The sequence below is a fragment of the Erythrolamprus reginae genome, chromosome 3 (assembly GCF_031021105.1).
Source record: "Erythrolamprus reginae isolate rEryReg1 chromosome 3, rEryReg1.hap1, whole genome shotgun sequence".
NCBI classification, from domain to species: Eukaryota; Metazoa; Chordata; class Lepidosauria; order Squamata; family Dipsadidae; genus Erythrolamprus; species Erythrolamprus reginae.
The window spans coordinates 131,212,740-131,237,318 of record NC_091952.1 but is presented as its reverse complement, the minus strand read 5'-3'; the positions used below and the strand labels follow the sequence as shown (position 1 = coordinate 131,237,318).

Sequence of the window (24,579 nt, the reverse complement as noted above, 5' to 3'; positions counted from 1 at the left end):
TCAAATGATTTCACTAGGATGAAAGACCCTCCTTGGATATCACAGGAGAATAGCCAGTCACAAGAAGATTGGAATCCTGTTCCTGATAAAAGTGAGAATAAATTTAAGAAAAGAGCAATTTTGATATTCTAAACATTTGGTCATGTTATATTAAAACATGCCAATTTCGGTAACCACCGTCTACCTCTATGCTTTTATATATAGCATCCCAGCTGGGAAAGTTATCTAATGGCAAACACTTTGCCTTTGATTATTGATGGGTCACTATTGCACATTGTTGTTATAAACAAGGGTGCAGTATTCATCAGCTTGGGCAGCTGCTCCTCCTTACATTAATTACATTTCTGGCTGCTGGTTGCACTAATGTGTGTACAGTGGTACTTCTACTTACAAACTTAATTCATTCTATGACCAGGTTTTTAAGTAGAAAAGTTTGTAAGAAGAAGCAATTTTCCCCATAGGAATCAATGCAAAAGCAAATAATGCATTTGATTGGGGAAACCATGGGGAGAGTGGAGTCCCTATTTCCTCCCAGGAGATTCCTAGAGAGGTGCCACGTAGGCTTCTCCCCACCTTTTCCGGCCCTGTTTCCTCCTAGGAGATTCCTAGAGGGGCCCCACGGAGGCTTCTCCCTGCCTTTTCCGGCTCTGTTTCCTCCCAGGAGATTCTGAGAGAGGCCCCACAGAGGCTTCTCCCCACCTTTTCCGGCCCTGTTTCCTCCCAGGAGATTCCTAGAGGGTACCCACGGAGGCTTCTCCCTTCCTTTTCCGGTTACAGTTTTGGAGGCTCGGGTTTGTAAGTGGAAAATGGTTCTTGAGAAGAGGCAAAAAAATCTTGAACATCCGGTTCTTATCTAGAAAAGTTCGTAAGGAGAGGTGTTTGTAGGTAGAAGTACCACTGTATCTGCATCTGAGAAATAATTGATTATAGGATACATTTTATTTATTTTTTTATTTGCTTTTTGTTCACTGAAGGAAATCATCCTCAGAATCTCATCTTGAGGTAAACTGTTTTAATCGTTATCCTGTATGTTTTTCTAAAAAAAACCCTTTCTACCCTGCTGCTCTGTTCAGAAAAACTCCCTAATCTTATGTTCCTGGGTCTATTTGACCCGGACTGCAAATTGATCATTTTAGGTACAGTACTTATATTTGGTCTTTTTGAAAGCTTTTTTCACCTGGAAACAAGATTGAACATTTCTGCACACAATGGAATGAAAATTGAACTGAAAAAATTAATCCTTATTGGTTTATTTTGCACATAAATGTGCCTCCCCCCCCCCCGTGTTTGTGGATTTTTTTTAAGGTTTATTGATAATTTTGCCTGCAAAATGCATTCTAATTTACTAAAATTGGTGTGGGATTGGTAGCTTGAACATTTCTGAACATAATGATATGAAAATTGAACTGGAAAAATTGATGCATATTCATTTATTTTGCAAATAAAAGTCTCTCCCAACCTATTTCAATTGATATAAAAATTATGCTGTTAATTTCAAACTTACATACTTGGTTTTAGTAAAATGGATTTCTTTCATAAAATTAGTTGTCTGGCTACAATATGCTTGCTTTTCAAAAGGATATTCCAAATATTTCTAGCCAAATATATATAAAAAGTGAAAATAATGGCACACAGCAAGGCCGGGGGGTGTGTGTGGCCCTTTTGTGGCAAAAATAAACCAATAAGAATCATTTTTTTCAGTTCATTTCTATTTTTCTTATGTTCAGGATTGTTCAATTTAGTATATCAAACCTTTTGGGGGGAAATTCCTTAGAGATTTGTAGCCTTAAAAAATATAAATTGACACAAAATTCAGAAAACATGGGGGGAAGGGGCTTTTTGATCAAAATAAAAATATAAGTCTCAATTTTTCCAGTTCAATTTTCATATTACGTTCATAAATGTTCAAACTAGTTTCCCAGTGGAAAAAGTTTTCAAAAAGACCAAATTCAAGTACCTAAAAAAAATCATTTTGGTCCGGGTCTATAGGACCCGAAACAGAGTCAACGTGACTTTTTTTTTTTGCCCAGAAAAAAATTAGCCCCCACCCCCACAAATATTTTTATGATGATCAGCATTGTTAAATTGAGTAAATGAATGCATAAGATATTAAAAATATTTCGGATTTGAAGCCTGCGTAAATATAAAGTGAAAATGTTTGCAAGCAGCCAAGGGGGGGGGGGCTTATTTATGATTGTAAACAACCAATAAGAAACATTTCTTTCAGTTCATTTATATTTTTCTTATATTCAGAAATGTTCAAACTACCAATCCCACACCAACTTTAGTAAAATTGAACACATTTTGCAAGCAAAACTATCCATAAATTGAAAAATATTTCACAAAAAGGGGGGGGCACGCATTCTATCAGCAAAATAAACCAATAAGAATTACTTTTTTCATTTCAATTTTCATATCATTGTGTGCAGAAATGTTCAGACTACTTTCCAAGTGAAAAAAGTATTCAAATTGACCAAACATAAGCACTTCAAATGAAGATTTTTCGGTCTGGGTCAGGGTGACCCGGGAACACAAGAAGTGTGACTTTTTGTTTTTCAGCAAGAAAGAAACCCCCTACCCCCCAAAAAAATTCTCATAGAGAGAACCCCTGAAATGATGAAAAGTCATGAAATTTCAGGCTTCACATATGCAGGGAAATTTTTTTACAGGGACTCAAACTTGGCTTCGGGTCACATACGACCCGAACAGAGCAGCAGGGTTAAAATGGTTTTCATATTAAAAGTAAAACAGGCAGTCTTCTTGTAATCAATGTAGAAATTGGTCTTTTGGGGTATTTCCAAGTAGCTCCTCAGTTGTCTTGAAAAAAACAAGCAGCATGTAAAACTCCTTTAACTGTTCTGTATTTCCATTATTACCTCCATTTGTTCATCTATAGAAAGTATTCATGTTTTTATCAGTAAATTATTCAATTAAAATAAATTAGAAGTAGCCTTCTGCTTTATCAAATAGTGAGGAATGGGGGGGGGGTCAGGAATCCTCAGATTCATCTATTTTAAATGGCACTTCAGAGGATGGGAGCCTACAGGGCAAATCTCTCTCTAATCAGAGCTTGGGGGGGGGGTGGAATCTGATACCATAGTAAGCCTGTAATTAGCAGCAGCACATCCTGCTGTTCCTTTGCTCTAATTGGGAAGAAGACAAAATACCATTTTAGATTCCCTTGTGTTTAGAAAGCTCTAATTGTTGCAAATGAAGGAAAGCTGGCAAAAAATGAGGTGTGGGGAACAGAAATTAATGGCCGTACCCTCTTGAAGGAGTTCTGCCTTTTCATTATCTTTTATGCTAGAATTCAGGCTTGGTTCACTAGGGATTAACAATTCCACCTAACAGCAAGAAGGATGAGTATAGGGAGAGCATCCTGTGCTAAACATTCTACCCCACTAGGCTTTTCTACATGGATTCATGCTCATTTTTCCCATTTAACTTTACATTATACATACCTCAGGTAATTGGAGCAGGTTGGCACCATCCCATCTGATGTAGCTAAAGGTTTCCGCAGATCACAGTATGACCTGCTCTTCCTCCTCCTGTGTGTAGCCAGTGCTGCTTCATCATTTTTGTTATTTATTAATTTTTTTGCCTCCAGGGAACATTTAATTTTTCTAAGCAAAGGCAGCATTACACAATAGTACTTCATGTTAAAACAAAAGCACTATATAGCAGAAGTTTAAGGTTCCACATACATAAAAATTGTTCTGTTCAGATAACTTTCTTTCATGCAGATAAAGATAAATATCTTGTTTCTAGGAAGTGGGTGACATCTGAGTTTCACTCTCCTTCAGACCAAAGCAGAGGGCTTCTCATAGATCTGTGCAATGCCTCAGGTCTGATTTAGAGGAGGGTGTTAGAGGTCAATCTGGATGAGACTGAGTCTCAAGCTGAGCCACAAGACTTACCTGAAGTGGGTGGACCAATGAAAGAGACGTAGGTACACACTGAGCCAAGTTAGGCAAGGTCCTGACACCTGCCATATGCTATAAATTAGAAAGGGGAGAGCAAAGGAAGTCAAGTTGTATAATTGAAAGAAAAAGCATTTTATATTCTTCTTTTAAAGAGAATACATGTAGCTCAGGGTTGAACTGTGGCATTGTTAGTGTTCTCTGAGCTTAGTACTTCGCTTGCAGACATGAAGCAGCCATCAATGGAGACCTACAGATGAACCACATTTATACACCATTTAAAGGAGACAGTAAAAAAGCTAAGAAGGGGACAGAAAACACAGAAAGCATCATCTCCAGTACGGATTAACATTAGACAAACAATAAAAATAGCGTTTCTATTCTATATACCTCTTCACAGTGCCTTACAGCCCTCTCTAAGCAGTTTACAGAGGGTAAGCATACCGCCCCCAACAATCTGGGTCCTCATTTTACCAACCTTGGAAAGATGGAAAGCTGAGTCAACCTTGAGCCTACTGAGATTCGATCTGCCAAACTGCTGGCAGCCGGTGATCAGCAGAAGTAGCTTGCAGTACTGCATTCTAACCACTGCGCCACTGCTCTACAATACAGTACTGTATAACCAAAAACAGTTCCCTAATCAAATGACCACAAAGGCGGAAACAACACTCCCACTGATATTGGCAGGGAAAGCTATTTCATATAAAGAGGCAGCAAATCCCACATTTAGGAGTATTGATAATGTTATCTTGTCAGATACTGAAATGACTGCAGTTAAACAACCAAGCTTAGTGAACACCAATGATTCTGCATGTTTTTCCTTTTTAGGAAAAAAGAAAAAGAAAAGAAATACTTTTCTAATTCTAAAGTATATGCAGCTTATTTATGAGCAATTGCTAATCAATTTAGTAATGTTAAACTTCATTCTAGTAAATTAGGAAGGGCAAGATCCTTGATTACATTGAATTAGGAGTAATAATATTCTCTGATGTGCCAAGTGATTTACTAAAAATTAACACTAAAACTTATAAAATAATATTTCCTGTAGCAATGTTCTGAATACAAATACATCTCCAATGCAGCCTAAGATTAGAGACTGGGCATTTGAAGTTTGTGGTAAAAATTAATAGATATTGTTACATCCTGAAAGGACCGATCCATTTGCCCTGTCTGTCCAAATTTAGCCTCCACAATCTCAGATAGCTTTTGAGAAAGTCTCATCACACATTGTTTCTCTAAATTCTCTACATCTTTTAGAATTTGTGCAGATTAAACAAATTGAAAGAGAAAGATGTTTAGACATTACACATAAAAATGAAGATAGGTTGATCTCAGAGCACATCAGACATCCAGCAGAATATATTGAGTGCATCCAGCTGTTTTATTACATTCCTTATTTTGCCATTCTATGAAATATTCTTCTTTAAGGCCAGGTGCAACATCTCTCAGCAGTTTTATATGGAAGATTTTGTAACACCCCTATAGCTTGCTAAGGCTTTCCCTGCAGCTCCCAATATTTCATATGTTGCTGTATTGTTCCTTTTCAAATTACAGCTGAAGAAAACCCATCTTTTCTTTATTATTATATGTCCCAGCTTGGTTAGATGAATGTTATAGAACCTTTTTATTTATTTATTTATTTTATTTATTAGACCTTTTTGTAATCAATGAAGAAAACCTTCGTTGTATGTAATGTTTTAAAGTTTTGAATGGCATTTGTTAATACCTGAAACATATGACCTTAGATTCTGTTGAATAATATGCATTCTTTAGACAATGTTTACATTGTCATTTTATTTTTATATTTTTCTTGATTTCTGATATTTAAACTGGTTGGTTGGTTGATTGGTTGGTTGGTTGGTTAGTTGTAAGAAGACTACATCGATGTTTTACACAGTCACCAGGATTTGATTGAAGGAATTTTTCTCTTTATTTGTGTTTTGCACATCTAAAAGCTGGAGAAGTATAAAACAGTTTCAACATAATGTTCCACCATCACTAGAAGACAGATAATCAACTTGCCTTAATATATGGTTCTCTTTTTACTGGGGAAAAAGAATAGTTTATAGTAAAAAGAAGGAGAAAAAATGGAAAGGAAGAATAAAATCTTTCACTCATTCAATTGGGAGATCACTTAATTATCTCATTCGTGACAAGCACCTCCAAGTATCATAGAGATCCTTCCCTGCCTACCCTCAGCCCCTACGACCCTGAGATGCCAAAGTATGTGCGAGGTAGCAGTGCATCATGCCCAGGTCCTCCCAATCAATGCTATATACGTCTGACTCTAGGCTGATTCTTATTGATAGACGGTGCACTTTTACATTGGTATCATTGTCAATGAGGGGCGGGAACCAGGAAATGGCACTTATTTTTATTTCTCCTTCCAACTTGTCAGGTGTTTCTGAAATATACAGCATGGACTGGGAAGCTTTTTCAAATCATCACATGGTACAGGTTGGGACAGGTTTGTAGCAGTCACTTGATCTTCTGAGTCAATATTTACAAAAAAATCACCTACTTTTGGTTCCAGGATTACATCATTTTATTTGGTTAATAACCATGCCAAGAGGAGGTGCCAAGGGAACTAAGAAACCAGAGGATGGATATATCATGGCATGGGCAATATGAAGTTACAGTCAAGTTATAGTGATAGAGCCTTGAAAGCCTGGCTGGGTTCTGCTTCCCTCCTCCTTTTGCCTCAGTGAAGAAAGGTGAGGCTTTCTTCTGATCTGATCTTTTCTCACTTTCCATTTCCTGGACTTGACACATGCTTTTCTTTCTATAACTGTTTCTGCATACTTTCTCCAACCTCATCTCTATGTCTCTCTATGCTGCCTCCCTGTTATCTGGCTTTTCCCCCCTTATTGGAGTTTTGAGAATGAACTCCAGATTTATTCCCTCCCCTTTGTTTTGCATCCACAATAACCACACCAACACACGAGCACACAACAAACTTAAAGTAAACCGCTCTAAACTCGACTGCAGGAAATACAACTTTAGTAACCGAGTAGTTGATGCATGGAACTCACTACCAGACTCTGTAGAATCATCACCTAACCCCCAACTTTACCTTTAGACTGTCCACTGTTGACCTCTACCGATTCCTAAAAGGTCAGTAAGGGGCCTGCATAAGTGCACAGGAGTACCTTCCCCTGTCCCAATGTTTCTCTTTTACTAGTATCATGTATACAAATATTATATCTTTGTATACCACCAATACGCACATGACAAAACAAATAAATAAAAATGAATAAATAAATCTCTTCATTAGATGCTTCCTGCAGGTCAGAGGTAGAAATACTGGGCAGTTCTGTCCTCTCTTCCGGCTGCTGTCTGGGTCAGCTCCTTCAGCTGCCATGAGGGAGCTAGCAAATCCTGCAGCCTAGAAGTATATGGAGCTGGGAGCTCCCTTCTGGCTGCATGGCAACTAGTTCCAAAAGGGCCATACTGCTATGAAGCACCCAGTGGTGGTGTTCAGCCGGTTCTATCTGGATTGTATGAACCGGTAAGACTGACTGCGGGTGGCCCCACCCGTACATAAGCATATTGTGGTTTTGAGGCTGTGAACATGCGTAGAAAGCTTTGCCCATGCACTCACATTTACAAACTGGTAGGGAAGGTAAGTGAATGCCACCCATGGGAGCAGTTAATACGTTTTTATTCTGAGACCTACAGTCACTTTGTAAGGTGGCAGATGATGGGGCTTTCCTGGGAATTCTGAATGAAAATACAAGATATGGACATTTCCAATTTGTCCAATTCCAGATAATAATAATATAATAGAATTTTATTGGCCAAGTGTGATTGGACACACACGGAATTTGTCTTGGTGCATATGCTCTCAGCGTACATAGAAGAAAAAGATACATTTGTCAAGAATCATGTGGTACAACACTTAATGATTGTCATAGGGGTCAAATAAGCAGTGAAGAAACAATCAATATTAATAAAAATCTTAGGATGGCCTTTCTCTTAGGTCTGGGGTCCAGAACAACCTCCGCTTCTCAAAAGCTGGGTTTTACTGGTAAGATAGAGGCAATTCCTAAAAGCTAATGAGCATTTCTTTTTTGCTTCGAAAAATAAAAATAATTAAATACACATTTTGTTCATTTTTGTAGGAAATCCACTGCTAACTGGCTTTCTTTTTAAAAAAATCAAATGAAAGATATGCACCAGTGTGGCATAAATTCTCTTTAGAAGCTAACCTTACCTCATAGATTGTACTGGGTTGTCACAGAATAAATAAAGCAGAATAAATGTACGATGTTAAAATTTCTCATTTGTCCAATTCTAGGAATCTTTGCTGAGGAAGTGGTATACCCTTTGTAGAAATGCCAGCTTATTGATCTACTCAATACAACAACTAACTAGTAACTGTCCAAGCACTGAAAAGTCACGTGAAAAATATTGTGATAAAATAATACTTGTAATTCTTTTGAAAAATCGGATTGTGTATTGTTGTGGTTATTATCATTAATAGGTTAGTACACTTCCTAAATATTCCTATAAATTATTGAAGTAATCTTATCAGCACCACTTATCAGCATTATGCCAAGGAAATGACACCGTGTTTGATCCACATAAATGGGAGAATAACTTGGAAAATACATTAGATCTGTGGTTTTGCTAATTTTAGAATAAATACTGTATGCTGTAAAGGGAAGGGACTGTTTTTCATAGGAAAGTGTGATCAATATCACTAGTCTGCATCTTTGGGAAGCTACCAAGCCTCACCACTGATGATTTTTTAATTAGGCAACATCTGGCTCTCCTCAACATTCCTTTTGACACGGTGTCACTCTGAATTTCTATAGAACATTAAAACGAAACCGGCTTTCAAAGCTCGGCATCCTTTAGAGCAGAGGTCTTCAAACTTGGCATTATTATTATTATTATTATTATTATTATTATTATTATTATTATTATTATTATTATTTAGATTTTTATGCCACCCTTCTCCAAAGACTTTAAGACTTGTAGTTCTCCTGTGCACTGCTTGGAGAGTGCAAGCATGGGTTAACTTCTTGTCTGCTTTCCATGGACTGAGTGAAAAATATCGGGCCATGCCTCCTCCTGAGCTCCCCTGAGGCCAGTTGTTTTACTCAGTCAAGCCTAGAGGGATGCAAAAAGATATTTCTCCTCCTTTTTTCTCACACAGTTGGACTCTCTTTTGTTCAGAGCTAACAGGTTTTTATTGCTGACATTACGTGGGAATGGATGAGTGCAGGGGACCTCCCTTGTCACCCAGTGGTTCTCTAGCATTGCTACGGGGAACACTGTTTGTCCAGATTGCAGGCAGGAGCTTCCACCTCTTTATTAAAATGAGTGCCTTGACTGCAGGTGTCCTTGTCCAGGTATCTGATGAGGCTCCTTGGCAGCGGCGGCTGATCAGCTGGGAGTCAGGGCTCCCAACCACATGTATAGCTGTATTGGTGCAGTGGAGGGGAGAGCTTATTGGCTAGTTCACCAGCAGAGCCTCCATCTCCTTTAATTGGCAAGCAAGTTCTTGTCCAGGGTTCCAGAGAGACTCGCAGTTAACTGCTCCCAAATCAATCAGCTGGGAGTTGAAGATCAGCTCTTGCATGCCTGTGCATTGAGAATAGGCTCTTTCTCTTCTTCCTCATCACCGATGGGGGCTTTTGGAAGTTCTGAAGGCCCTGGCTGAATCTCTGTTTCTCCTGCCCCAGTGGGTCACTGGCTGAGAGCATATATCGCAAAAGTGTACAAGATCAAAGTGGACCATTTCCTGGCCGCTGCTCATCCATCAAGAAGCACGGCTACTACAGTAGCATGGGCCACACAGGCATCCATTGAGGACATTTGTACGGTGGCGATCTACATGACACCATCGTCTTTCATTCAACACTATCAGATGGATTATTTTGCCTTGGTGGAGGATTCATTTGGCAGGAAAGTTCTGCAAAGGGTTCATTCCACTTTGGGGACCCTGAACCCAGCCTTCTTCCCACCCTTGAGATTTTAAGCTTGGATATATCTCATGCTTGGACTCTCCAAGCATCACACAGAAGAATGAATGTTGTCTTACCTGGACATTCCTTCTATGTGTGCCGTGGGAAAGTCCAAACCCACCTTGAGACCTGCTCTGATCTAAGGTATGAATCATGGACTTCCTTTGGACAACCTGCAATTCTATGCCTTTGTAAAACAACTGGCCTCAGTGGAGCCAAGGAGGAGACATGGCCCTGACAAGCAGATAAAAATTAACCCAAGCTTGGGGTCTCCCACAGCACACATAGAAGAAATGTTCCGGTAAGAGAACATTCAGCTTCAACTCCCAGAATTCTCCAGCCAGCTATGTTCATTAATTCCCTCAGCAATGCTAGAGAATTCTGGGAGTTGAAGTCCATAAGTCTTAAAGTTGTCAAATTTGGGGACCCCTGGTTCAAAGCACTGTTACCATATACCGTAACTCTCATACTGCCAAGGCCCATCAAAAAAAAAAGGGAGAGAGGGAGGGAGGGAAGGAGGAAGGAAGGAAAGGGAGGGGTTCTCAGATGCCCCCTTTCCCCTGATATTGAGTCAACCTTCCAACAGTCTTGTCTTAAATTTTGAATTCAAGTAAAGTTTATTTTCAGAGAAACTATTTTCTATAAAATATCAAGTTAGATAAAATGACTGATCATTTGGAACAGCAATGCTAGCGTCTTTCAAATCCTCAGCATGAATGGCAGGATGTCTCCCTTGAAACATGTAATATGAATACACCTAGTTTGATGATCTCAGTCTCTGTGATAGTGGGAGCAATTACTGGCATTTGTAGCTGGCCATTAGCTGTTGGAATGCTGTTTAAATGCCAGGCGCAGTCAATTAAGCTTGGTGACTGATAGCAGAGCCTAGAGTGCTTGTGAGACCTAAGTAAGTGAATCTGTCAAGTACAGCAGTAACAATGCCAAGTTTTTCCTTCCTAGCATTTTGGGAAGATGGAATGAATTTAGCTGCAGCATTTTCCTGCTCTTAAGAAATATGTATACAATGCCTGTGGCAGCAAATTCATGGGATGGTCTTAGACCATCCATTTCCGACATGGAGGAAAATGCTAAATGGGCATTTCCCATAACATCAGATTCTGCTCTGGTTAAAATAGTAGAAGAGTAGAAGAGTATTTTATTTTCATTTGATATAATAAATAAGAAAAATAAGTACTATACTCTAGAGCATAAATGCAAGTGTAATAGAATAATAACAAGCTCAGTAATCTTTTACTGTAAATTGTCATATAGTAATATAATCAGTGGTTTTATTTAATTGCACTTGCAACTAAGAAGCCCCTGAAATTGACTAACTGAGCAGATATGATAGTTTGAAATGTTCGTGAGGTTAAAAACTAATGGAGTTTACAATGAAAATAGTTCTGATGATGGCTGGGAAAATTCTTTAAAGAAATATAAGTAAAGGGACAAAGAGTCCAGAATTAAGCAAAGAGATAAAGGCAACCTGTAAGAAAAGATGAGAATTTTAGAAGCTAAGGAGAAAGAACTGAGATAAAAACCTAATCATAGACAAATGCTTTTTGGAAGCTTAGGTTGTAGTCCACAACTTCACAGTTACAGGTTCTGCAGAAATTGTGCAAAACATTCAGAGTGATGTGGACTTGGATGGATGTTACTTTTACGAATAATGGAAATTGAGCTTATTTTTACAGAAACCAGGTTATCCATCAAACTAAGAAAATCCTGTACTACATTATTTTCTTAATTTGTCAGTGGTTTTGGCATTGGTGTTAGAGTTGAATTAAAATATGGGTTTGTTCTGTTATATAGTCATCCTGGTCCCTGGAAGCTCATATGCATCATTTTAAAGAGGTGAAACTCCAGATATAAAAATGATTTATATGTGTGTGTGTTGAGCTGTAAAATCAAAAAGGGTATTAATTGGCCTGTTGAGACCACCTGTAATGTTGAGATGGACCACAGAATAACAACAAAAACTGGGTTCCACTGCTCTTTAAAGAATTCATATGAGGGGGAAGACTAATGTTAGGGGGAGAAAGCTTAGAGAGACTTTTACTCCAAGGGATAATTGGAAAGGAGACAGAGAGAGAAAAAAAAGAGGGTGTGCCAAGGAGAAATAGTACAGGCTAGCGCCTAGCGGGATAAGCTCTTTGACAGATTGGCTTTGAGATGGGGCAAAATTTTGATCATAGTCAGGTCTACTTATGTTCTGTGCTATAATTTGACACACAAAAGGACAGGAGGAAGAAGGAATATATAGCTGTTGATGGAATTTCCCATCAATTTGTGCAAGTTGCCCATTTATTTTGCCACAAATATGGATGTTTCTCTTGTCATTAACTCAAAATATTATGATTTATGATAAGATTTTGATACAATCAAATATGTGCTGTATTTGTTCTGAAAGTGTAGAGTTGGCAGTCAAGGAAAAAGCAGGAACATTTGTGGTCCAAATTTATGCTTGTCTCTGGTTATTTGTTTCTGTTTTCTCTTTATCATAGCAAAGACTCCAATCTTGAGGAGGATGGTTACATTTTAATTGCTTGAAGCTCCACCACAATTTCCATTTTGTGAAATGACTTCCCACTGATGAACAGCTTAAGAGCTCTACTCTGATACTCTTTAATATAATTGTACTGGGTGGAGTTGATTATATTTTGTAATCTTCTGAGACAGGCTCTTTTTTGTAAAATGGAGCAAAAAACCCACCTTAAAAAATATTAGAAAATAATAGACTGTAAATATATTATGCAGGTAAGCACCTATGATAGCTTAAATTTATGCGTATACCAAAAAGAAAATACAGGTATGCTATAACTTGTCATGGAACTGTGATTTTTTTTTTTTAAAGAAACCCCTTCTTTATGGCCATGTGAACATTTAGTGTTTCAAGTGAACAGATTTTAGCTCTCTGAAAAGGCCCACAGGCACCTCAAGTTTTTTATTTCTAGTTTCCAATGAGGTATGATGGTTCAGCCTGACAGCAATTAATATCTTTTATGGGTTCGTTTTAGATGCAACATGCCTTGAGGTTATCAGTTTTCTTCTCAAAATGATCTAATTTACTAGGAATAGACTGGATTGCTATTTGAATCCATCTTTAGAAGACATTCAGGGCCAGCCTATTTACTGTACCACCTCCTTCCTCCTTCCTCATACCTCCTCATACCTTGCTGTGGCCAGTAAGGGCCCACAGAGTCGGCCTTCTCCAGGTCCCGTCCGCCAAACAATGTCGGTTAGCAGGACCTCGGGGAAGAGCCTTCTCTGTGGCGGCTCCGACCCTATAGAATCAACTGCTCCCAGAGATTCGCATTGTCTCCTTCTTACTGTTTTTCCAGAAAGCTGTTAAACCCTGGCTTTTCCGGCAGGCCTGGAATTAAGATTGATTGTTACTATGTACGGTTTTTTTATTACATACCTGATTTTAGTGATGTTTTTACTGTTTTTTACTTGTATTTATAACCGTTGTTAGCTGCTCAGAGTCCTTTTTGGAGTGAGCGGCATATAAATGCAATAAATAAATAAATATTGACTGATTTCAAAGCAGTAACGTTATTCTGCCTTTCTGAAATAGCCTTTAAGTACAGTAACACCCATTGGCTTTTTGTGCAGTTAACGCTTTCTCATTAAATGAAAGAGGGATATTTGCTCTGGAATCGTGTCATTTTACTATTTAGAACAGGGGTGGGTTCTGGCTTACCTCATTGCTGGTTTGCTTCCTGACATGCGGCACAGGTGTGCTTTGCTAAAACACAGCTTCTGCGCATGCACAGAAGCAAAAACTAACTTCTGTGCATAGGCAAAAGCAAAAAACAAAATGGTGTCACTTAGAGAGCCAGTTCGGAAACATGGCAGACCTGGGTTGCTGTCGGTTCCAGGCCACCAAGTTACTACCGCTTTCATAGAACAGGGAGGAACCTACCTCTGATTTAGAGGAGATATTTTTTATTTGTTTTCTCAAACACAAATTTAGTTTTGTATGTGAACTAAATGCAATTCAGTGTTGGCCTATGAATGTTCATTTCTGTGCTTGCCTACAACATTTTCACAAATCAGTGGCTGTAGTAGTATCTATGTAGTACACACACCCCACCCAAAAAGTGGCTATCATCAGAAGAGCTTTAAAAACCAATTATCTGAAGTTGATCACTTTGGGAAGCTGCTGTGGTATTTGAAGAATTCTCTTGTTCCTTGATAGTTAAACAAGCTTAACACTGACATATGAAGGGTGCAGCTCCTCAGATTACTAAAAAGTTAGTTTTGTTTTCTGACAATAAAGATGAGAATGTGGATGCTTTGGTGCTCTCTGCCAGTATTTTTTTTTATGGATCCAGGATTTCAAACACTGGAATGTAGTGAAGTTTTGTGTAGTAATGTTTTGTGCCAAGTTTTGTGTAGTAATTGTGCACAAGTTCCTTCTGAGTGCCAGATGTTTAATAATAGCAGTCATAAAATACTGTCCAAGGAGAAGTCCCCCTTTCCCTTGCAAAGTTCTTGGGGTAGTCTTCCATGTGAACCTGCTTATTACTGATCTCATATTGTGTATACAGGTAGTCCTCAATTTATGACCACGATTGAGCCCAAAATTTATATTGTTGAATTTTGCCACAGTTGTTAAGCGAATCATTGTAGTTGCATTGCAATAGGTTATTAAGTGAAGCTGGATTCTCCATTTACTTTGCTTATCAGAAGGTTGCAAAAGATGACCACATGACCCTGGGACACTACAACTCTCATTAATACGAACCAGTTGCCAAGGATCTGAATTTTGATCATGTGACTATGGGGATGCTACAATGGACATCTGTGAAAAAATGGCCATAAGTCATTTTTCAGTAACTTTTCAGTAACTTCAAAGTAACTTTGAATGGTCACTAAATGAACAGTTGTAAGTTGTTATTTGCCCCAGTGCCTCAGTGAGAATGTTAGCCTACTTATTATTATTATTATTATTATTATTATTATTATTATTATTATTATTATTATCCAGAAAAACAGTAATACATAGCAAATGAGATTTATATACTGGATTTTGTATCACAATATCACAAGTCGAACACTTCCCAAGTGTCTAGGACTGTGTGATGTATTTTCATATGATGCACACAGATCCAAGTATGGTGGCCTTTTGCAACTGACAGATCGCGATTTTGTCAATGTTTATTGTTTTCAAATGCCAAGTCTTTTGGCACAGCACCCAGAGTGCTGATTACTACTGGGACCACCTATATTGGTTTATGCCAGAGTCGTTGTAATTCTATTTTAAGATCCTGATATTGGCTAAGTTTTTCTTGTTTCTCATCAATTCGACTGTCACCATACCAGGTGACCTGGTGTGGCGACATCAACGATCCACACTTTTTTCTTTTCCACAATTGTGCGGTCCACTATTTTGTGTTCCAAAACCCTGTCAGTTTGAATTCAAAAGTCCCAAAGTATTTTGGCATGCTTGTTTTCATCATCATCGTCGTCGTCGTCATCATCATCATCATCATGATGGTTGGTTACGCAGTCAGACAGATGCTTAGACTGGATTTGGCATTTTTATCCAGCTATTTACCATATTTTTCAGAGTATAAAATCACCTTAGTCTTGGGGGAAGAAAACAGGGGAAAAATAATTTGCCTACCAGGTATTCATTTGGATAGTCTTTAGTCTTGTTGTGGTCCGTCTGTGTCCCATGCATCTGGTGGTTAAGCAAGAGGAGGTCTCTTCATGAATAGGTCTGTAGAACAATTGGCCACGCCCTTAGACTATTTAAGACTTAGCCATGTGACACTTCAGTGCAGAAGTCAAAGTCGTTCTGTTCCACTTGATTGCTCGCACTTCTCTCCTGGACATTGTTTCAATGATGATTTACAAACTGGCAATTTGGACTATATCCGGGCTTCCTGCCAACTCATAGTAAGTCCATGGATGAGATCTGACCTGTTTGTTTTGGTTTATACTTGGATTCTGGCCCCTTGCTGAGACACTAATTAGCAGCTGGCACCAAACAGACTTATTTGTCTGATTTCTTCAATTTTGAAAAAACCCAGCCTCACTACTCAGAAAATTTTAGAAGTAAATGCTTAAATGTTGTAGAATCAGTATGTGTGCGCCTATTTTCAGGGGAGGGGGGGTCGTCACTGGGACAGAACGAATCTGGTCAGCTTCAGCATATTAGTTTGCTGGTTTTGAGCTCACATGCTTGCTTTCTATCCCCTGGTTGTGGATAAAAAACAGTTTCTAAAATCCTTCATTTCTCTCTGTCTTGAGAAAGAGAAACAATGGGGAAAGCAGGCAAAGGGATTATTGCTTTGCTAGCAAAGCACAGAAGATTGTTTCACTGTTAGCACCTCCTTAGGGCTGAAAAATAGGCTCAGTTGATTGTCAGATGGAGCAGCAATGAAAGAAGCAGGCAAAGGGAAGATCGCTTAGCTAGCAAAGCAGGGAAGATCATGCTAGCACCTCGTTAGGGCTTTAAAAAGCTTTCAGTGTATAAGATGCACCCAAATTTTTAACAACTTTTAGGGGAGGGAAAGGTGATAGTTCTTTTCAAATACAGTATCTGGCAAAGGCAGATGTTATGCTTCATAACGTTAAAGGTATTGCTTCTATTTTTTAATCCTGTAACTATTCCAGGAAGAATGAGATGAGATTACAAAGGAAACCATTTGCTGTTTTTCTTCAAATTTGACTATTTCTGTTCATAGCAATATAGGCCTGCGATGGAGAACCTACAGCATGCACGCCAGTGGTGATATTCAGAGCCCTTGCTGAGGACACATGTGCCATTGCCAGCTGCTCTTCTGGTTTCCGACATTCACATGTGCGCCAGCCAGCTGGTCTTTGCAGGCTCAGCAGAACAGTCTGAAAACTGCCAAAAACAGTGAACAAACAGGCCGTTTTTCAGGCCATTTATTTACAAAAGTTCATTTAGTGACCTTTCAAAGTTATAACAGCACTGAAAAATGTGACTTATGGCCATTTTTTACACTTACAACCTTTGTAGCATTCCTACAATCATATGATCAAAATTCTAGTGTTTGACAATGGACTCATACTTGTGACCATTGCTGTGTCCCAAGGTCATGTGTTGCCAGATTCATGTAACAATTGTGATACCAATTTATCAACTGCAGCTATTCACTTAACAACTCTGGCGAGAATGGTGTGTAACTTGAGGCAAAATTCACTTAACAAACATCTTGCTTAACAACATAAATTTTGGACTCTGTTATGGTTGTAAGTCAAGAACTACCTGTATTGTGTAATTAACTATATTATGGGATTCATCTGAAGAAAGTATTTTTTAATTCTTCAGCTCCAGATGGCTTAAGTTTAACAGCACTGGGATAACTTGAGTTTAACAACACTTACTGTATTTTTTGGAGCATAAGATGCACTTTTTTCCTGAAAAGAGGCTGAAACCTCCTGAAGCCTGGGGACTACAAACAAATGGGCCAAAAGGCCAACTGGGAGTTTGTTTCTGAACTTCCGTTGACCTGTTGGCCTGTTTTTCGCTGTCTCCAGGCTTCAGGAATCTAGAGGCTTCTGTGAAGCCTATGCTCATGTTCGGGGGCAGCGTGGGGCAGTTGGGCACATGCACAGGAGGTAGCAGGAGTTTGTATGCATGCACAGGGGACGGCAGGGGTATGGGCACTCCCTTTTGGCATGGAAACCAAAAAAGGTTCGCCATTACTGCCCTATAGCATCATTTTGAGAGTAGAAGTTAACACAATTTATGTCCAGGATGTGAGGGATCTGTAGATATTTTCACAGCCCTCTTTTTGACTTGTGCAGAATATAAGTCCTCAGAGGAAGGCAGGTTGGTAGCTATTGCTTCTTTATGTACATAGACAAACACAGACACGAATGAATGAATGAATGAATGAATGAATGAATGAATGAATGAATGAATGAATGAATGAAAATGTCTTCTGATTTTCAGTTGATGTTTGTGGAGGACTCCTACTTTTTCTTCTTGTTCATGTACAATCTTCTTGTGGGCAGTTGAGTTATTGTTTTGGTAGAAACAGCTGGTTAGTGTGGGTTGTTTTTCAATAAACTTGAGTATGTGATCTGTCATTTCTTCTGCTGATAAAGATATTGAGGGACAGGATAGTTTCTTTTCCCCCTCTTGTACACTACGTATAAAAAAGTGTATCTCAAACTCAACACTTACCCATGGTCACATGATCAAAATTCAAGCACCTGGCAACTGGCAGGTATTTATGGCAGTTGCACTGTCCCAGGGTCATGTGATCACCATATGGAATCATTGCAACTGGCCTCCTACAAGCAAAGTCAGATTTGTTTAATGGTCGTATGATTCACTTTAACTGCAGTGATTCGCCTAACAATTATAGCAAAAAAGACTATAAAATGGGACAAAGCTTCCTTAACAACTTGCTTGATTAGCAGTGGAAATTTGGGGCTCAATTGAAGTCATAAGTCGACTACCTCTCTTGTCTATCTGTTTATAATCTTCAGTTGGTGGAAACAGTCCATTGTAACGCAAAAGCTTTCCAATCAAAATATCTCATATCCACCAACTTACAAAATCTAGGGCTCATTACTTCTGTTCAATTGCAGTTTTAAGGATCTTCATGCCTACTGTATATGCAAAGGTACAGCTGCTGCAGTGTTGCCGCAGTTAGCCACTGTCATGTGATTGTGATTTCCGGTGCTCCCTGCCAGCTTCCCACAACCAGTCAATGGGAAAGCTGGTAGGAAGTTGCTCCTGTTTTCTACTGCTTTTGTGCCTGTCTGTGTCACTCTGTTTCTTTGTTTAGGTAAGGCATTATCACTGAAAAGATGACTTGCTATCTAATGTGTTGCCTAGTTTTTATGGAATCATGGAACTGGAAAGGTCCGTTTAAGGGCCTTAAATCCTACCCTCTAATAACGGCAAGAATGCATATTAAAGCATCAAAAAGATAGTATATACAGTGATCCCCCGGGTATTGCGCTCCCGATGATTGCAAAACGGCTAATTTGCGATTTTTGAACCCGGAAGTAAAAACACTATCTGCGCATGCGCGCCCTTTTTTTCTATGGGCACGCATGCGTAGATGGCGCCGGGCAGATCAGCTGCTGGGCGGCTTCCCTAGGTCTTCCCCCTCTTGGCGGGCATCAGCGAGGAGTTTCCCCACCGCCCACGCAAACTCCTCGCTGCTGCCGCTTCGCTCGGCCGCTTCCCAGCTGAGTACTCAGCTGGGAAGCGGCCCGAGCGAACGGCTTGTCCGCAGCCTGCCTGCCCGCACGCCCGCGGCTCGCGCGCCCTTCTCCCGCCCATGCCCTTCGCTCGGGCCGCTTCCCAGCTGAGTACTCAGCTGGGAAGCGGCCCGAGCAAACGACTTGTCCGCAGCCTGCCCATGCCGTTCGCTCCCCCTCTTGCTGGCGGGAGGGCGAGAAGCCCTCCCCAGCACCCGCTCACCCACCCTTCGCCGCTCGCCCGCCCTTCGCCCAGCCACCCGCCCTTCGCTCGCTGCTCGCCCGGCCACCCGGGTTCGGGGGGGTGCTGGCAAGCCGCCCATGCTGGCGGCGACGTTTTAAAACAGCCGCGCCGCTTTCCAATGAGTCCCGAAGACAAACGCGGAAGTTTGACGTTTGTCATCGGGACTCATTGGAAAGCGGCGCGGCTGCTTTAAAACGTCGCCGCCGGCATGGGCGGCTTCCTAGCAGCCCCCCAAACCCAGGTTGGGGGCCCGGGGGGGTGCTGGCAAGCCGCCCATGCCGGCGGTGACATTTTAAAACAGCCGCGCCGCTTTCCAATGAGTCCCGAAGACAAACGCGGAAGTTTGACGTTTGTCTTCGGGACTCATTGGAAAGCGGCGCGGCTGCTTTAAAACGTCGCCGCCGGCATGGATGGCTTCCTAGCAGCCCCCCAAACCCGGGTTGGGGGTCCGGGGGGTGCTGGCAAGCTGCCCATGCCGGCAGCAATGTTTTAAAACAGCCGCGCCGCTTTCCAATGAGTCCCGAAGACAAACGCGGAAGTTTGACGTTTGTCTTCGGGACTCATTGGAAAGCGGCGCGGCTGTTTTAAAACGTCGCCGCCGGCATGGGCGGCTTCCTAGCAGCCCCCCAAACCCGGGTTGGGGGTCTGGAGGGTGCTGGCAAGCCGCCCATGCCGGCGGCGACGTTTTAAAACAGGAACCCCAATCTTCGGCTCCTCGCTAGCGCTGCGGGAGTAAAATCACCATCTGCGCATGCGCAGATGGTGTTTTTACTTCCGCAGCGCTACTTCGCGAAAACTCGATCATTGCTAGGGGTCCTGGAACGGAACCCTCGCAATGATCGTGGGATCACTGTAGTTTAAAATTAATGTACTATGAAAGCATCCTTTTCCTGTCTCTGGGTAATAATTTCTATTTGGAGATGGGTGGCATACAAATCTAATTAATAATAATAATAATTATTATTATTATTATTATTATTACTCTCAAACAGTTTCTACTGCCAGTATTTTTTTTAAAAATTAAATCTACCTTCTTGTAAATTAAAGACCTTTGTTTGTTTGTCTGTTTGTTTGTCTGTTTGTCTATCTGTCTGTCTGTTTGTTTGTCTGTCTGTTTGTTTGTTTGTTTGTCCATATCTCACATATGTGAAATGCCATGCCCTACATTCCATAATGAGAGGTCAGGTATCCTGAACCTTTGAAAGGAAAACAGATCAAGCATCCCAATTGCTTTGATTTCCCTGGTTAAGCTTTACAGGAGGGCAAACTCAACATTCAAAGCCTGCCCTGCAGCTTTGTAGTGGATTTCCCTTGTGAGCAATAGAAGCTCAATTCATCAAGGCTACTATCCCTATTTCCAGGAGGCGAGGGGAAATCTGATGACTGTTGTAAAATCAGCAAGGGAATAGGATCTTCCCTCTAACCTCAGCAAAGGTTCAGACCCTGCAGGAGGATAAATCTCATGTCTTCAGCTCATGGTTAATTGTAGCAGCAAAACATAGAGCTATTCTTATCTCTGGCTCATTAACAGGGAGTTTTGACTGTTCTCTTTGTCAGTTCTGGATGGACAGGTGGGAACTAAAATCAAACAGTGGCATTCTTAAAATTGCTCAAACTTGATGAACAGCTCTCTGAAGTGATATTATCATGTCTTCACTACAGCACATTACAGCAAATGGAATGAGTACTATTTCAATGACTGCAATTTGTTTTTATTCTCAGACTGCCTGAGAATTCAACCAAAGAGCAAGCAGAGAAGGTTGGTTTGGTTGGAATTTCTGCTATTGAGCAGCGGGGTTTGGGGGAAAATAAAGGAAACAAACATTTAGTTTCCTTTAGTAACAAAAAGTGCATATAGCAACTAATTTTATCATGGCTTCAGTTTCATAAAAACATTTCATATGAAGTTTGCCTTCTTCTTTGAACTTTGCTATTCTTTTAAAAATAAAAAACCTTTGCTACGGCTACTCAATTCAGATTTAAGGAGGTGGCACCTTAGGAATGAACTGGCTAAACTGAATTAGCAAGCAGCCGTTCAAACGTTTTCATTCACTCAATTCACTGACTTCATGTTTTCACTGCCTGGAGCCGCCTCCTGCTCACACACGCGCACACCCCTTTGGGCAAAGGAAAAGAAAAAAAGCCGTCTCTATTAGTTTGACACAGACGGACGCTCAGGGATTCCAGCACGCTCCTAGCAGTGGGAGAGAATGCGAGCCAGAGAAGAAAGGGCAGCTATTGTTGAACTGCTTTAAGAAGCCAAAAGAGAGAACACGGAGCCCAGGCCTCTGTTTTGTGGTGGGCTTTCTGCATTCCCAGGCAGAGGATGGACAAGGAGCGTGGTTGCTGAAAGTTGTGCTGGGAGAGTGGGGCTGGCAAGAGCATGACGGAGGCATTGGCAAGTTCACGAGATGGAGGATTCAGGTAAAGTCCCTTTCAGCCATTATTGCCGCCCCAGGAAAATTGGGACCCACAAAGAGCAGGACAATAGTTTTGACAAAGTGACTAAGAACTTGGTGAGTGGTGTTTTGTTCCTTCTAGGGCAGAGGATTGGGAGGGGGAAGGCTAAGTGCTGTCCTCTAATATCTGACTTGTGAAGCACAGAATTGTTTCTTCAGAGTGCTTTTTCTTATGGCGAACAGTCAGGGGAATATTTGAACTGTCTTTGTGTTCCCTTTATCAGTTTTGTGGCTTCTTTTTTACCTTTTTTTTTTCAGGAGAAAGGGAAAGCTGAAACGTTTATAGATTCTCACTGGCTTAGATTGTGAATCCGAGCGAGTCATCTTGCTTTAAAAGTGATATACATTGATCCTTTAACATTAACTCTCCAATATTGTGAGTTGTTTCAAATTCTGATATAGTTCAGTCCTGTGCGGGCGGGTCTGTTCACAGGTGAAACTTGTTCAGTTGTAACTGATGCCTGGGAATTGCCCTCTTAAAACAGCTTGTATTCTGTCTGTAACTAGATTAAGCAAGCTGTAAATAGATACAATGTAGGACTGAAAGAGAACAACTATTTTCTTCTTTGGCTATGTCATTAAGATAGAATTTTCCTAAAACAAGTTGAGACAAGTAATTCTGCTTAATTAGTCCACGACATTTAAGACATATTTTAAAACCCCAACCTTTATACTGTACTGGCTTGGATTTAAAATTAACTATTTCCTCCCCATCTCACCCACCCCCTCAAAGCGGGAATGATTAACTTGTAATCAGCCTTGAATTATAACATGCAAAACTTCCTGTTATGGAACTTGGGGGGGGGGGATGTCCCAAATTAGGGTATTTGAAAGGGAGAAAGATACCCTGCAAAAGGGAATCTTTTTGCAGCCATGTCCTTCCTGTTTTCTGGTACTCTTTGCAGGAGTAGTCACATATGGGTGACTACTCACATCCATCCATCTGCCTGATGGATGAGCTTATATCAATTTTGGCTGGCCACTCCCCTTCAGTCACCTGTATTTTTCAGTTTTTTACAACTCAGTCAGCCAAGGAGACGTATTTACATCAGCCCCAAGCAGATTGAAATTTCTAAGCCTTCTTATGACTATTCTTTTCAAGGAGACGCTTTTTTGTCAGGCAGGATTGCCTTCTGCAAATCGCCAGGGTCGGTGAGTGGTGAGCCAGCCAGCTTGTTAGCAGTGGTGGCTCCAATGGGGATACTTTACCACAGACCTGTATTCCGAGACTTATCCCTTCTGGGCACCCTAATGTTGCGGGCGATTGCCTCTTCCTTGCTCCACAACTGTAGGTGAGTGTGCAGGCCTCTCACAGCTCACCGGGATGACTGTCACAGCCCGGAACATTCCAGGGGATCTCCCTTGTTTGTTTTCCTCCAATGACTTTCAAAACTTCCTGCCTTACTTTTGAGCCGCAGACAGGCGCAGGACCATCCCAGTTAGCTAGAAAGACCACTGCCGTTATCAGAGCCTCCCCCAAGGCTGGGAAAGCAGGCACAGAGCTGGAAGCTCATTGGGCAACCTCCCTGGATATGTGAGCCAGGAAATGGCAGTTTTAAAAGGCCATTTCATCTTGTCAGCTGCCATTTTGTTGCCCTTTGGTGTAGTCTCCATTTTATTGCTGTGTCATGCAGCAGCTATTTTGTTGCTGGGTGGTGCACTCAACAACCCAGTAATACACCCAGACCCACATTGGTTGCAGTTGACTACCAAGCGCTTGAACAGGAGATCCTGAAGTGGGTCCATCTGTCCACAAAGATAATCCACATGATCCAAGCCTCCAGGCGGGCATTGACGACAAGGATTTATGATTCTATGTGGGCGGCCTTCTCCCAGTAGTGTGCAAGGCATTGATTCCATACAGGCAACTTACTAATCAATTTAGCAATTTTTACAGGAGGGCTTTAAAAAGGGATTTTTACAACACTCTCCGTAGGCAGGTAGTGCCCAGGTCTACTGTACTGTCTGGGGGGAATGTGTTCCTCTTAGTCACCATCCCAGAATGAGAAGTTTCCTACCGGGGGTGGGGAGTGTGGCTAACCTCCGCCCTGCCATTCTGGACTGATACCCATCATGGGACCTGCCCCTTTTCTTACAGGAACTCACAGATTCTCCTTTTGAGTCCCTGCAGTTGATCAGCCTCTGACCCTCAAAGTTGTCTTCCTGGTGGCAATAACCTCCACCAGATTGATTTCGGAATTGGCTGCCCTCTTTGTCTGGGAGGATCTCTGTACCTCATCTGTATCTCGTCTCTATATCTCATCCAGACAGGGTTGTACTGCGCCTGTACCCGTCCTTTCTGCCCAAGGTTAATTCCTGGTTCCACCAAGCCCAGGAGGTTATTTTGCCTGACTTCTGTCCTGGGGCAATGCACCCTCAGAAGAGACGTTGGCCTACCTGGACATAAAATGAATCAAATGCTTCAGGTTGGTGGAAGCCCTTTTCATTTCCTTCCAGCCGTCAACCATGGGTTGGAAAATGTCCCCCTCTATCATATGGCGATGGCTGAAGGCTTGCATTGCTGCTGCTTATCACCAGAAGGCTATTCCGATCCCTGGCCGGAACATAGCACACTCTACCAGGAGTGCTGCCACTTTGGCCACCTGGTTCACTCGGCTTCAATTCTGGACATTTATAGAGCTGCCATCTGGTTCACTCCTACTCCCTTCATTCATCACTACAAGATCAATAGCTATGCCTCAGCTGCGGTGTCCTTTGGCCAGTGGGTTCTCCAGAGAGTAGTTGCCACCCCTTCTACTGTGGACCCAGCAGTTCCCCACCCA

The 24,579-nt window shown here is 41.1% G+C and overlaps 1 protein-coding gene across 6 annotated transcripts in view; it reads left to right on the top strand.

Moving 5' to 3' along the window:
* Positions 1-24,579, top strand: part of RASAL2 (RAS protein activator like 2) — a 271,051-nt gene that overhangs the window by 133,518 nt on the left and 112,954 nt on the right. Inside the window, exon 1 of one of the 6 annotated variants that reach the window (XM_070746689.1) lies at positions 21,497-21,761. The exons of the other annotated variants lie outside the window; for them this stretch is intronic. Within the exon in view, the coding sequence (XP_070602790.1) occupies positions 21,749-21,761 (13 nt within the window). The 5' untranslated portion in view covers positions 21,497-21,748. Of the gene's footprint in view, positions 1-21,496; positions 21,762-24,579 lie in introns of those variants that run through there. 6 annotated transcript variants of the gene reach the window in all.